The sequence below is a fragment of the Babylonia areolata genome, chromosome 2, assembly GCF_041734735.1.
Source record: "Babylonia areolata isolate BAREFJ2019XMU chromosome 2, ASM4173473v1, whole genome shotgun sequence".
Classification (NCBI taxonomy): domain Eukaryota; kingdom Metazoa; phylum Mollusca; class Gastropoda; order Neogastropoda; family Buccinidae; genus Babylonia; species Babylonia areolata.
Window position 1 is genome coordinate 13,645,143 of NC_134877.1, and position 16,200 is coordinate 13,661,342.

The 16,200-nt window shown below is 44.3% G+C and overlaps 1 protein-coding gene across 1 annotated transcript in view; it reads left to right on the forward strand.

Annotated features, from left to right (window-relative positions):
* Positions 1 to 16,200, forward strand: part of LOC143298061 (huntingtin-like) — a 78,033-nt gene that overhangs the window by 34,437 nt on the left and 27,396 nt on the right. The window contains 13 exon segments of the mRNA XM_076610736.1: positions 575 to 717; positions 2,495 to 2,723; positions 3,679 to 3,778; positions 4,505 to 4,608; positions 5,155 to 5,230; positions 6,059 to 6,235; positions 7,470 to 7,546; positions 8,066 to 8,201; positions 8,787 to 8,906; positions 9,569 to 9,982; positions 10,362 to 10,539; positions 12,635 to 12,706; positions 15,816 to 15,953. Of these exon segments, the coding sequence (XP_076466851.1) occupies positions 575 to 717; positions 2,495 to 2,723; positions 3,679 to 3,778; positions 4,505 to 4,608; positions 5,155 to 5,230; positions 6,059 to 6,235; positions 7,470 to 7,546; positions 8,066 to 8,201; positions 8,787 to 8,906; positions 9,569 to 9,982; positions 10,362 to 10,539; positions 12,635 to 12,706; positions 15,816 to 15,953 (1,964 nt within the window).

Below are 16,200 nucleotides of genomic sequence, written 5' to 3' on the forward strand. Positions count from 1 at the left end.
GTTTTGTCTTGTCCTGTCTGTTGGTCGGTGGGTCGGTCTGTCGCTTGGTCGGTGAGTCTGTCGGTTGGTTGGTGGATCTATTTCTGTGTGCTTTGTCTTGTCCTGTCTGTCTGTTGGCATTGTGTGCCACCACTTTCATACATAGAGACAGAGGAATGAATGAATAATGAACATAATAAGATATATATATATACACATATGTATGTATACATTTATCTACATATTTATGTGTGTATACCTTTATTTGTTTGTTTATTCATTCTTTTTTGTTTGTTTGTTTGTTTGTTTATTTATTAATTAATAAACACCAGTTCAAGCCTGGAACTTCAATGAAAAGAGAAAGATGAAGCAGTCTATAGATACTTGCTGTAAAATGTCCTACAACTGTGAAAGCAAACGAGGAAGGAAGGAAACATTTGAATGAGAAAACTTGTAAAAGAGTGGAACCGTGTTGATTGTTGATGCAAGATCCTCATTGATTGCTGATCCAGTATTCACATTGATTGTAGGCGAAGGATCCTCATTGATTTGATGGTGTTGACGCGGGATCTTCATTGATGCGATGGTGTTGCAGGTTTTTGCTGCAGGTGGTTGGCAAGTGTGCGGAGACCCTCAGCCGAGAGAAGGTGGCTGTGGGAGCGTCGTCCTACGACACCCACTTCTTGCTGCAGCAGCTGACCCACTTCATGCTTTACATCACCCACATGTTCCAGTCAGGTCAGTTCTACACCACACCCAGTCATACATCACCCCCAATCATACATCGTCCCCAGTAATTCATCACCCACAGTCATACATCACCCCCAGTAATACATCGCCCCCAGTAATACATCACACACAGTCATACATCACCCACAGTCAGGTCAGTTCTGCACCACCCACAGTCATACACCACCCACATGTTCCAGTCAGGTCAGCTCACCCACAGTCATCACCCACAGTCATACACCACCCACAGTCATACATCACCCACAGTCATACACCACCCACATGTTCCAGTCAGGTCAGCTCACCCACAGTCATACATCACCCACATGTTCCAGTCAGGTCAGCTCACCCACAGTCATACATCACCCACATGTTCCAGTCGGGTCAGCTCACCCACAGTCATACATCACCCACATGTTCCAGTCAGGTCAGCTCACCCACAGTCATACATCACCCACATGTTCCAGTCAGGTCAGCTCTACATCACCCACAGTCATACATCACCCACAGTCATACATCACCCACAGTCATACACCACGCACCTGTTCCATTCAGGTCAGTTCTACATCATCCACAGTCATACATCACACACAGCCATACATCACACAGTCATACATCACCCACATGTTCCAGTCAGGTCAGTTCTACACCACCCACAGTCATATATCCACATTAATACATCACCCACAGTCATACATCACCCACATGTTCCAGTCAGGTCAGTCATACATCACCCAGTCATACATCATCCACAATCATACATCACCCACAGTCATACACCACCCACATGTTCCAGTCAGGTCAGTTCTACACCACCCCAGTTCTACATCACCCACAGTCATACACCACACACATGTTCCAGTCAGGTCAGTTCTACATCATCCACAGTCATACACCACCCACAGTCATACACCACCCACAGTCATACATCACCCTTAGACATACACCACCCACAGTCATACATCACCCCCAGACATACATCACCCCCAGTCATACATCACCCACATGTTCCAGTCAGGTCAGTTCTACACCATCCCAGTTATACACCACCCCCAGTCATACATCACCCCCAGACATACATCACCCCCAGTCATACATCACCCACATGTTCCAGTCAGGTCAGTTCTACACCACACCCAGTTATACATCACCCACAGTCATACATCACCCACAGTCATACATCACCCACATGTTCCAGTCAGGTCAGTTCTACACCATCCCAGTTATACACCACCCCCAGTCATACATCACCCCCAGACATACATCACCCCCAGTCATACATCACCCACATGTTCCAGTCAGGTCAGTTCTACACCACACCCAGTTATACATCAGCCACAGTCATACATCAGCCACAGTCATACATCGCCCACAGCCATACATCACCCATAGTCTTATATCACCCACATGTTCCGGTCAAGTCAGTTCTGCATAACCCCAGTCATACATCACCCAGTCATACATCACCCACAGTCATACATTTGTGGCAAACAGTGGAGAGAGAACTCAGACTTCTCTACAGACAATGTGGTGACATCAGCAGACTGGTTGAGTGTCATAGACCATGGAGTGCTTTGACTCCCTCATGTGTCTTATGATGCAGGAGCAACTAAGTCTAAGTTAAAAAAAAAAAAAAGTTCTGATTTCAATATCTCTCCTTTGCCTTACCCAGTCCTGTCACTCTCTATTTTTTCTTCTTCTTTTTTTCTTTTTTTTTGTTGTTTTTTTTGTTTTTTGTTTTGTTTTGTTTATTACTTAAAAAAAAAAAAAATTATCACTGGTGCAGGATTGTTCCGCCGTGTGGCGACAGCGGCGATGGGGTTGCTGCAGAATGAGAGCCCGGCGTGTTTCTACAGCATCGGGGAGATCAACGGCACCATCCTGGCCCTGAGCACCTCCTGTCCCATGCTGACCCTGCACTGGTGCAATGTGCTCATCCTCCTCAACTACCATGATCGCCAGTTCTGGAGTCAGATCGTCCACACCCCGCAGTCCTTCAAGATGGTCAGCCAGAGGTGGGTGATGTCCTGGCCTCTGTGTGTGGGGTGTGGGGGGACAAGGGGGTGTGTGAATAGGTGTGGGTATGTGGGTGTGTGAATGGGAGTGTGTGTGGGTGTGTGTGTTTGTGTGTTATTGAGTGTGGGGTATTGTGTGGGGGTGGGTAGGAGGGCTATTGCTATGTGTTTTAGGGGGTGAGGTGTGAGAGGGATGTGTTGTTTGTGTATGTGTGGGGTGTCGGTGTGGGGAGGAGTGGGATGGATGTGGGGTGTGTGTGTTTGTTGAAGGGGGGATGTTGGTATGTGTGTATGAGTGTTGGTTTGTGTGTGTGTGTGTGAGATTGTCCACACACCCCCAAGACCTCCAGGATGGTTAGCCAGAGGGTGCATTTGTTCTTTTTGAGAAGAGGATCCAAGCATTTAAGATGAAATGCTACTGAAAGCTGCTCCGCATCTCATGGGTCGAACACAAGACCAACGACTATGTCCGGAGCAAAGTCGAAGCCTTCGCTGGACATCAAGAACCCCTCCTGGCCACCATCAAAAGGAGGAATCTGGCCTGGTTTGGCCACGTGACCCGCCACAACACCCTGTGAAGACCATCCTGCAGGGCACCATCGAGGGCGGAAGAAAGAGGGGAAGACCAAGGAGAAGCTGGACAGATGACGTCAAGACCTGGACTCATCTAAAGATGCCAGAGCTGGTGTCAGAGGCCAAGAGCAGACCAGGCTGGAGGAGAGTGACATCTGCGGCATCCCTTGTGTCCCCCCCACGACCCGGTGGGTTATGGGACAAAAGGGAAGGGGGAAATGAAAATATACATATGACAGGCTATGCAGTCTGCACACGCACAGCAACACAGCCAAGTTTTCAGGATATCACCCTAGTGTTCTCAGTGTGAACTGATAGAGAAAGTACACTAACTCACGAATGATGATGCAGTATATGTGTGTGTGTGTGTGTGTGTGTGCAGCCTCAGAGGAAGACAGCTGGACGCCCCAAAACGCATCGTGGAGTGCTGTAATCTGGAGATGCTTCGCCGTGGAGGTCTGATACTCTTCTGTGACTACGTGGTGAGTGTTTCGGCATGGTTAGAATATGTTTGCTGTCATATGATGCACAGTATCAAACTGGTGCAAACTTGGCCTATCAGATTGCTCTGTTGGCCAAATTTGGCATCTCAGTCTTAAGATGCCTCTGCCAAGCCTGTCATCTGCTAAATCAGTATAATTCTCTGCCTTCAGCACTGAATAGTATTTCCTTTTGTCAACCACAGACTTGACAAGCTGGTCAGCTTTTAGCTCTGTCTTGCCTCAACCTTTTCCCTGACTTTACTGCATCACTTGTTTCATTCTTGCCATTCCACTGCTTTCTTTCACCTTTTTTGGTATAACAGTGCTGATGTTCACTTCAATCTCTTTAGTGGTTTATCTTCAAATTGTTCCTTTACCTCGTTCTTTTTACCTCTCTGTCTTTTCACTTTTAGGGCTCAAAGCATGGGGTTTTATTTGCATGGGTTGTTATTCCTATATGTGTTGTACTGTTAGATGACAGTGTGGTGAGTGCCTGTGTGATAATGTGACGACGAATTTGTGCATGATATTGTTCTGAATTGTGGTTCATGGTATCATTTTGTGACATATGCTTGGTACATATTACAGAGTGACATGTGTATGTGTATTTCAGTGTGACATGTGTATGATGTGTGTGCCAGTGTGTCATGTCAATGACGTGTTACAGTGTGACCTGTGCATGATGTGCATGTTTCAGTGTGACATGCTAAATGCTGTGTGTTGCAGTGTGAAAACCTAAGTGATGCAGAACACATGACCTGGCTGATCATCAACCATGTGACAGATCTCATTGAACTCTCCAATGAATCCCCTGTACAGGACTTTATCAGGTTATAAATAGCTGTGTGTCAGTATTGTTCTGTGTGTGTTTGTGTGTGTGTACCCACATATGTCCATGTGAGCATGAGTGCAGCTTTGTGTTTGTGCATATGTCCATGTGTGTATGAATGTGGCTTTGTGTGTGTGTGTGATTATGTTTATGTATTGTGTGGCTCTGTGTGTGTGTGCATGCCTGTGTGTGGCTGTATGTGCATATGTTCATGAGTGTGAATGTGGCTGAATTTTTGTGCATGTGGTCATGTGTGTGTGTGTGCATGCATGTGTGTGTGTGTGTGTGTACGTGTGTGCTTATGTCCATGTGTTTGTTAGTGTGGTTTTAGGTTTGTGCATGTGTCCATGTGTGTGTGAGTGTGGCTGTGTGTGCTTGTATGTGTGTGTGAGTGGCTGTATTTGTGTCTGTGTGTGTATGTGGCTTAATGTGTGTCCATGTGTGTGTGAGCGTTGCTGTATGTATGTACATGTATATGTAAGTATGGCTGTATGTGTGTGGTTGTATCCATGTGTGTGATGTGCAATGTGTGTGTGTGTGTTTGCAGTGCCATCCACCGTAACCCAGCAGCCAGCAGTCTCTTCATTCAAGCCATCCATGCTCGGGGAGAGTCCGTCTGCCGAGTAAGTATACGTAGGTCAGGTGTGTTGGTGATGGAAGTGTGTGAATGTTGTGAGGTTTATTTTTTGATCAAAATGATGATGTGTCAGTGTCTGAAGGTCCGGTTCACAGCTCTTCCATCACCTAGAAAGTGTCTTTGAAACATGCTTAAAAGAATTAATAGTAGCGGTGCTCAGCACAGATAATAAACCCTATAAAATCAGCAACTGTTGGGTTGTTTTTTTTTGGTTTTGTTTGTGTGTGTGTGTGTGCGTGTGTGTGTGTGTGTGTGACTGTTCATGGTAAAGAGGACTACCAACCACAGTATTGTCACAATGGAAGCCCACCACAGTGAACTTACATTCTGTGGTGTGTGCATGTGTTTCTGTGACCATTCATAGTAAAGAATAATGAAAACAACAGTACCGTCTCATTGGAAGCCCTCCGCATGAAATTTCCATTTAATTACACATACTTAACCGTGACCCACTAGTGCAGACTTTTCAGGCAGCCATCTTGACTCCTGTTCCTGTGCTCTGTGTGTGTGTGTGTGTGTGTGTGTGTGTTTTCGGCTGTTCACAGTAAAGAAGAATGACAGCCACAGTAATGTCACCATGAAATCCAAACCACATGTAACTTCCATTGTGTGTGTGTGTGTTTGTGTGTGTGTGTGTGTGGCTGTTCACAATAAAGAAGAATAACAATCATGGTAATGTCACAATGAAAGCCCACCACATGAAACTTCCATTTTGTGTGTGTGTGTGTGTGTAACTGTTTGTGGTAAAGAAGTATAACAATAACAGCAATGTCAGAATGGAGCCCACCACATGAAACCTCATCTGTGCACACAGCCATCGCTGGTGAAGAAGACGTTGCGGTGTCTGGACGCCATCCATCCCTCGCAGAGCGGCGCCCTGGTGACGGTGCTGATGGACAAGTTTCTGCACAACCAGCAGCTGGCAGTCAGCGCCATGTGTGACACCATCATCTGTCGGCGGCTGGAGGGACTCCTCGCCCTCAGCGTCGAGGTCTGTGGCATTTTGTCGGGGTTTTTTGTTGTGGTTTTTTGTTGTTGTTTTTTTTTGCCCACATGTTTGAAGACAGTCTATATAATTATCTGGTCTTAGTTGTCTATGTGTCTTTTTGTGTGTGTGTGTGTGTGTATGTATGTATGTATGTATGCATGTATCAATTTATATCACAGATTTACATAATCTTACAGTTTGGCCAACTGCAAAGTGAGAGCTGTATGATCAATGATTTCTCCATTGCAGTGGAAAATCATTTACTGCTTAGTCTTTTGTGAAGGACTAAGACTCTCAAACTAGGAGCCAAGATCACACTGGCTCTTTGTGCTGCAGCCTTGGGGGCTTTTTGGCCTTCAGGAACCATCCCAGCGCTGACTGTCCTAAAACACTTGGCTGAGAGAGTGGGGATGTAACTTGGGCAAGACGCTGTCCACTATAATCAAATTCTAGCCCAGATAGTTGGGACAGCAGTTGCCTCCTCTGCTGTTCTGATGGTCATAGTCAGACACGATTGACTATCATACATGTATGTATGAATGTGCGTGTTTGTGCATGGTAAAGGTTATGTACTTATTTACTATAATTGAATCTGTTTACTTATTTGTTTATTTTGTAAGATTATTACATTTTGATTTATATTGATGTTTCACACAAACCTAGAGTAGACTCTCAAGGCCTGACCAGCACATTGGGTTTATGTGAAGATCAGGCATCTGCCTTTTTTCTTTACTTTTTCCAAAGCAGATGTAGCGCAGCTTTGACACCTCCGTGAAGCTGAAGATGTAACTGACTGGCATGTGTGAACAAAGTGAGTCTGTGTAATCACCTGCTGTTGGTTGTATTGTGCCTGTCTGTCTGTCTAAATGTGTATGAACAAATGTGTGTGTGTGTGTGTGTGTGTGTCCTTAGAAAATGTTTTCAGTGTTGAAATCTTTTCAGCAAATACGAATAATGTGGGAACCAAGCTTGATTAGGATGGTAGGTGTGCATCAGAATTTTTAGTCCTCCCCTTTTTGATGAGGTCAAGGTCACATACGCACACAAACAGAGGCACACTCACACACACATGCACACACAAACAGAGGCACACTCACACACACACATGCACACACAGAGGCGCGCACACACACACATGCACACACAAACACACACATGCACGCATTCACACACACACACACACACAGAGAAATAGGACGGTGAGAGGGATGTGAGAGTGGGTGATGCGTGTTGACAGGAGAGCAGCAAGCAGCTGCCCCAAGAAGACCTGGAGAAACTACTGCACTTCATCAAGTCCAACGGGTTGATAAGACGGTCAGTCACTGTCACTCACCGCTTTTGTCGTCCCCTCTCTCTCTGTCTCTACCCTTGTTATCAGCATGTTCACACTCAAAGCCACACTCACATACACAGTCAAACCCTCTCTCTCTCTCTCTCTCTCTCTCTCTCTCTCTCTCTCTCTCTCTCTCATTTATATGTGTGTATGTTTGTCTCCTAAAACAGTAGCAGATATGTAAGTCAGCCAGTGTGCGAATATCTCCACCATAGGAAAATAAAGATTCATTCATTCATTCTCTCTCATTTATGAAGTGGTTTGTGTAGCAGTATGTGATAGTAAATTCAGTGTGGTGTGTGTGTGTGTGTGTGTGTGTGAGAAGGAAGGAAGGATTTTTGTTTACTGTCCTGTTACACATACTTGTGATTCTAGGCATTTTGTAAGAGAATTGATTTATACATTTGAATGTTATCGTTTAGTAGGAATTTGAAATATATATTCAAGTACAATTACAGAAAATTACAAAATGTACTTTGTGTGTGTGTCTGTGTATTCAGGCATGAGAGGCTGACCTCTCTGCTGAAAAAACTACAAACCATGACATGCCCCTCTTCACAAGTCTCCTTGACCCCAGAGAGAACACACCCTCTGGCCTTGACACCGCTACAGGTCAAGGACATTGAAATCGACAAGGTCAGTATTAACGATGAGGGATGGAAACAGAAAGATCCACATCTGTTTCTTCCATGTATGTGTGTCAAGTGTGTGTGTGTCTGTGTGCATTTCTGAGTGTGTCTAGTGTGGTTTGTGTCTGACCTATATGTTTTTGTAAGGCATTTTGAGATGTTTTAAAGCTCTGTCTTCTTCTTCTTTTTCTTTTTATTATTACCATTGTTCCCCTTTCCTTTCTGTTCCCAGTCTAGTTTCTCTAGCTTTCCCATGTACATAGATTTATAAATTTTGTCTTTCATGACTGAATCAGAGTTAAGCATTCATGTGGAATGACTGGTGTTCAAGCTTTTTTTTTTAATTTGTCTCTGCACAAGATTCAGCACTGTATAAATACTTTTTATGACTATGATGATGTTTTGTTGTTGTTGTGTGTGTGTGTCGTCATCAGGAGTTCTTCATGAGTGTGGCCAAAGAGCAGTGCTTCTGTCTATGTCCCAGGCTGAGGGAATGTGCCTTCCTACATAAAGTATAGATATGATGATTATGATGATGTTTTGTTGTTGTGATTATGATGATATGTTGTTGTTGTGTGTGTGTGGTGGCCAGGAGTTCTTCATGAGTGTGGCCAAAGAGCAGTGCTTCTCACCCTGTCCCAGGCTGAGGGAGTGTGCCTACCTGCTGCAGCGCCTAGACTACGCTGACATTCTGGCCATCACCATGACCAAGGTAAGACGGTACGCTGTTCTGTACTCTGTGTGAGTGTATGTGTGTGTGTGTATGTATGTGTGTGTGGAGGGTAAGGGGACTTGTGGGGGGGAGGGGAGGGAGGAATTGTACCCGCTGTGTTGTATTACTTGCGTGTGTGTGTATTTAGCTTAATATGTTGCTTTCTATCTTTCATCCAACCTTTGTCATGTTGTCAGTGTGTTGGATTTGCTTGTGGGCTGAGATATTGTGTTGGGTGAGTAACGAGCCTATGAATGCACAATTTGATTTCCAAATGGATGAAAAAAGAGGGATTGTATTGTATTGTACTGATAATGATGATAACCAATTTATATTGCACCTTTCCATGCAAAACCTGCTCAGTTGCGCTGCACAATGCAAAAACCAACAAGTAAGACATGCATTGAAGCACTGAAATGAAAAATCTAACATTCACAACACTGCACAAACACACATCCAAACACTAAAGTATGTTCAGGCACACCTGAAGATTTCCGTACACAACATCACACATCATACATTACATTGTATGCAGCATACATATCATACATCACAATGCCTAAATGCACTTTTCATATATGTGTGTGTGTGTGTGTGTAGTATGTGAGATATGGTGTCTCTCGTGTGGTGACTGTAAAAAAACAACAACCTGTTGTATCCAGGAGTTCAACCTGGCCATTCTGGAGGAGTGCGTGTCGCTGGGAGCCTTCCGCACACTGCTGCGCTACAGCCGCGACCGAGACTCTGACCGGCTGACCTCCCCTGCCGAGCCCAGCCTGGACCCGCTCTTCCAGGCAGCGCAGCTGACAATGTTCCGCCACGTCAACAACGTCATCAACCACCTGCCCGTGCCACACCAGTGCCTGAACTTTGCCCCCATCGTGCCCCCACGCCTGGTGCAGTACATGGACCGGGTGGATGAGGTGTTCACTGACCACCTCTGGTTCGACATGAACTTCAGCCTGGCCGCGGCCTTTGCCCAGTATGTTGTGTGCATCCGCCGCCTGCCCTGGGAGGCCAGGGTTCCGGCGGAGTCGCAGTCAGACGTGTGTCGCTTCTGTGTGCTGCTGCTGGAGGTCAGTCAGTCTGTCTGTCTGTCTTTTCTTTCTCTGTCCCTCTCTTTTTCTGTCTTTTTTTCTCTTTTTCTCTTTCTCTCTCTCTCTCTCTCTGTCACACACATGCACACTCAAAGCTCACACTTAAGCACAGACACATACCAGGACACCACACACACAAATAAACACACAAAGACGCACACACCACACACACACACCACAACACACCACACACACACACACACACACACAAACACACATACCAGAGTGCAAACACACACTAACACACACACACTACACCCCCCCCCCCCCCACACACACACACACACACACACATGCACACACACCCACGCACCCACACACTGCCTTCAGACTTCCAGTCCATCCATGTGTTGCCTAGATGGTGCACTGGTCGATCCAGCACGACAGTCTGCCAACATCGGAACAGCTCCAGATGTGTCTGGAGTGTGTGGCGTGCGTGCTTCAGGACTCGGCATTGTGGGCCATCATTGCTCAGGACGACCATGCCACCTGGGTCTGCTCCCTCGTCGCCGGCCTGCACCAGCTCCTCGCCTCAGGTATTGTTTTTTTATTGTATTGTATAACACCCAAAAATGGAGCATGGCTGCCTACATGGGGGTTAAAAAATGGTTATACACATAAAAGCCCCACTTGTGTTCATACGGGTGAATATGGGAATTACAAATGGAGTATGGCTGCCTACATGGTGGGGTGAAAACAGTCATACATGTAAAAGCCCCACCCGTGTACATACAAGTGAACATGGGAGTTGCAGCCCAAGAACAAAGAAGTATTCCAAGGTGTCAAAGAGTGCAGACTGATCCATATGAAGTGGTGAAGAAAAAGAGAGTCCCTACATTTAAGCATTTTTCCAACATTGAGTGCACAGTGCTTGACAGTTCATGATTTAAAAAAATTCTAGATGAGTTTTGTATTTAAAATTCTGTAAATGCATGTCAAGATAATTTTTAAAAGTATTCACTGTTCCTGCGGAAACGACATCTTGTGGCAAATTATTCCAAACATTTGTTACTCTGTTAGTTAAAAAAACAGACTTGCAAAGGCAAACAGCGCATTCGGCAGGCTGTACAAGAGAGTGTGGAACAACAAACACCTGAAGAAAGACACAAAGATCAGCGTGTACAGAGCTGTTGTACTGCCCACCCTGTTGTATGGCTCCGAAACCTGGGTCACCTACCGGCACCACATACGACTGCTTGATCGCTTTCACCAGCGCTGCCTTCGCACCATCCTCAGCATCCACTGGAGTGACTACATCACAAATGTCGAGGTCCTGGAGCAGGCAAAGACTATCAGCATCGAGGCAGTGCTGCTAAAGACCCAGCTACGTTGGGCAGGGCACGTGTCCAGGATGGAGGACCACCGCCTGCCCAAGATCGCGCTGTATGGCGAACTGTCCACTGGCCTCCGTGACAGAGGAGCACCCAAGAAGAGATACAAAGACTCCTTGAAGAAAGCTCTCGGTGCCTGTCACATTGACCATCGCCAGTGGTCCGCAGTAGCCGCTGATCGAGAGACCTGGCGACGCACCATCCACCAAGCTGTCTCCTCCTTCGAAAACAACCGCAGGGCCAGCCTTGAGGACAAACGCAGAAGGAGGAAGAACCACGATGCTGCAGCCGCGAACCCAGACCAGACTTTCCCTTGCAACCGCTGCGGCCGACTCTGCTTTTCCCGCATTGGCCTTGTCAGCCATGAGCGTGCCTGCATCAGACGTGGACAACGCCCTTCCTAGATCTTCGTCAGCGAAGCCAGGCCATGATGATGAGTTAAAAAAAAATTTTTTTAATTTTTTAAAGTGCAAATCTGGAAGTTTTGACTAAAACCTTTAACAGTTTGTAGGAATGGCCTCTTGTAGCCGTGTTCTCATTCAGCGTAAACAAAAAAATTATAGATAGATATAATCCATGAGTCATTTTATACATCTCTATTAAATCACCACATAGTCTTCTATACTCTAAACTAAGTAAGTGAAGTGCTTGCAATCTGTTTTCATAGTCCATATCAGGATAGCCAATAATTCTTTTAGTAAATCTTCATTGAATATTTTCAGTACTGTCTATATGTTTTACTAAGCTAGTATTCCAAACAACATTCCCCTATTCCAAGACTGGCCTGACTAGTGACTTGAATAATGGCACCATAAGTGGTGGTCTTGGTACTAGTCATTCAGAAGAGATGATAAAACAATGTCCAGTGTGCAGCATGCAGTTAGCGCATGTAAATGAACCCTGAGGAACAAAAGGGTTGTCCCTGGCAAATTCTGCATGGAAAATTCATTTCATATTTACAAAACAAATACTTTTGCAGACAGAAAAAAAAGGGGAGAAAATGGATGGTGCTGTAATGTGGCCACATACTGTCCACAGAGAAAGCAGTCTGAATTTAACACAGAGAGATCTTCTGCGACAAAAGTAATAAAGTACAAGAGAATATAGATATTTAAAAAAAAAAAAAAACACAAAACAAACTTACCAAGAAGAAGGCTTGTGTAAATGTCATTATGGGTTCAGGCTTCCTTACAGTACATCATTGGCTCATCAATCATCTGATCCATTTGGGCTTGACAAAATGGATGTGTAACTACAGGCAGTGGTGTATAATGTGTGGTGTGTGCTTGTGTGTGTGCAGTGTTGGTGTTACCAGGAGAGAAAGTGTCCAGTCCAGGTCAGGAGGATCATGCTGATGACCACACTGGGGATGGTGAGTGTGATGCCCAGTGTCCTCTCTCTCTCTCTCAATCCTCCCTCTGTACTGCTAACAGTTAACTTAACAAATGACAACATATTAAAACATGCTTAAACTTAAGTACCTCCTTAACCGAATAATTATCAGTTGCACTGATATGTATGTGTTTGTCTGTTCTTTTGTTTGCATGTGTACTGATATTCAGTGTATTGTTTACTTAAGTTTGGTGTTTGTTTTAGCTGCTCATCATTTTTGCATTTCGAGTCCCCATGACATGGGCATATGACCTACTGCAATAAACCATCTAAATTCTCTCTCTCACACAGACGGAAAGAGGACATGCATGATCTGTCTGCGCTGCCTGTGTTCCCTGTGGTCCTTGGTTTGGTTTTCAGTCCAACAGACATAATCATCTTTTCCATGAGGAGTGTGTGTGTGTTTCCTGAATATGAGATTCTCTGACACTGGAATTATAATAATAATAATAATAATAATAATATTTTATTTTTATATAGCACTATGATACAAGCATAAGCAAGCTCTAGGCGCTTTACAATCCAGTACCTAAAGTGAAACAAGAAAGCGCATAAAAAGTAGTAGAAACATAAAAACAGAATCATTAATATTATTTAAAAAAAAAACAGTGCATAAAACTGACAAAGTAACATGCTATCAATACTACAACTGTTACACTCCAACACTCACAATAACACCCACGCACAGACACACACATGATTAAACGGCTGAGATGATAGCAATTTTCACTTAAAATACATGCATGTAAAAAGGAACATAATTGTAATCAGCATGCCACAGATTTTGTAAAAATTGTAAAATAAAATTTTGGATAGAAAAGGTAAAAAGGGTAAAAATCGGGTCATTCTCCCTTTCGAACCACCACACCACCACCATCCATCTACCCACTCCCATTCTCTCTACTCTCCCATCACACACACTCACATTGCCATGGTCCTGGACAGCAGCACTGTTTGAGTTATGACAAGTATTTTTTAAAGAGGTAAGTTTTAAGATTTACTTTAAAGGTAGATATATGAGTTGTTTGTCTGAGAGCAGTAGGCAGAGAATTCCAAGTTGTTGGGCCGAAGACAGAAAATTACCTCTTTCCACAGGAGTTAAGGAAGTATCAGGGAACAGTTAGCTGGGAGGAATCAAGAGATCTCAATGTTCTGTTTGGCAAGTACGGGTTAACAAGCTCAGAAAGATATGAGGGTGTGGTATCACAATTAATAATAATAATAATAATAATGGATACTTATATAGCACACTATCCAGAAATCTGCTCTAGGTGCTTTACAAAAATGCTTTTGATAACATAAAACATTATATCTATGTTACATACACACACCAAAATGTGACCACACATACACACACACGCGCGCGCGCACGCGCACACACACACACACTGCATACATACATTTTAACATACATGTGTATCTAACAGCTACCCTAACACATACGCACACATAGGCAGGCACAAACTTACATAGACACACGCACACACAATACACATTCATATACATGCATGTAGTTGTGGACCTGCCACAATTGAACTTATTGCTGAGGGAAAAGGTGAGTTTTGAGACGAGATTTAAAAGATGCGAGGGAATCAGAATGACGGAGGTTATCAGGGAGCTTGTTCCACGTCTTTGGCGATTGAAAAGAAAACGATCTGTGTCCATAGGTCTGTCTTCTGACGTGAGGTATCCTGAGAAGTCGAGTATCAGAGGAAGAACGGAGCTGGCGAGACGGGGTATAGATATGGATGAGTTCAGAAAGATATTTGGGGCCAGATCCGTTGACTGCAGAAAAGGTCAGAGTGGATAGCTTATAGTCTATTCGATCAGAAACAGGCAACCAGTGGAGAGACTGAAGGAGAGGAGAAACATGGTCAAATTTAGAAGCTCTGCAAATGAGTCTGGCAGCGTTATTCTGAATTCTTTGGAGTCTGTCTAACAGGTATTTGGGAAGGCCGGCCAAAAGAGAGTTGCAGTAATCCAATCTTGAGAGAACCAGAGAGCATACAAGTGTCTTGGTTGCATCGTTTGAGAGATAGCGGCGGATAGAGCTAATTCTACGCAGTTCCAAATAGGCAACTTTACAGATATTCGAAATGTGCTGTTGGAAGGAAAGAGACTGGTCCAGGATTACACCAAGACTGCGAACAGAGGGAGAAAGTGAAACAGGTGTGCTATTGATCAGAACAGAGTCAGGAAAGGAAGGATGTTGACGAAACTTCTTTGGACAGGTTATCATAAATTCAGTCTTATCATCATTTAATTGCAGCTTGTTGAGAGTCATCCAGTCCTTTAGGCCAGCAATGCACTCCTGTGTTTGAGTCACCAGTGCATCAAATTCAGCTATGGAAGCCGACTGATAAAGTTGTGTGTCATCAGCAAAGCTCTCATGCGACATCGCATGATGACTGATGACATCCGACACAGGAGCCGCATTCAGGCACTGAAAGCATAGGCAGGCAACTTTATATTCAATTCTGGCTTGAACACGCAACCAATGAAGTGTCCACAGGAGAGCAGTAGCACTGTCTCTCCTCGACTTTTTAAGGACGAGTCGAGCTACACTATTCTGTATTTTCTGGAGCTTGTAGAGTTTATTATTGGGAAGGCAAGCAAAGAGAGAATTACAATAATCTAGGCGTGATAAAATGAAGGCAACAGCAAGTTCGTTGGCGGCATCAACAGACAGGAAGGGGCGGATTTTACTAATCTTACAAAGCTGAAAGTAAAGAACTTTACACAGGTGGTTCACATGAGTTTCCATCGTGAGGGATGAATCGAGGTAAAAATCCAAGATTGCGGACAAAACTAGAAAAAGAAATTTCTATGCCAGAACAAATGATAGACATTGTATTTTTTATATATATATATATATATAGTAAGAAATAGTCCATTACTCCGAATCAAACCTTCAACTTATTTATATATATTTTTATATTTTCACCACCATCATCAACAAACATGACACAGGAAAGTCTTGTGTTGGACAGCCTGTTAGTGAACAGAATTGTGAAATTGAAACTTACAAATCTGAGTAAAAGAAACTTTGTGTATGTGTGTGAATGTGTGTGTGTGTGTCTGTTGTGCAGATGTGACATCGCTGATCCAGGCGTGTGACCAGATGTCAGAGCTGGTGCACTGTCTGCAGACCCGCCTCCACCCAGCTTCCACCGACCCTCGCCGATTCCCCCCCTTCCTCGCCTCACTCATCCGCAACATCATCGTTGGTGAGTCTGTGCGCTCTCCCTTTGTTTCCGCCACATACACACACACCTGCGCATGTATGGATGATATAGGATCCAGGCTTTGGTGTGATGTTTCTTCTGTGGCTTGTAAACTCCCTGATTGTGCCCAGACTGGCCCAGATGCGATGCAAGAAAACTGCCGTTTAGCATGTATATGAGTATGCATATCCTCGGTCTGTTAGTGACATTACTTAGTCAAAATCACTATGTATATTATGTCATGAAAACA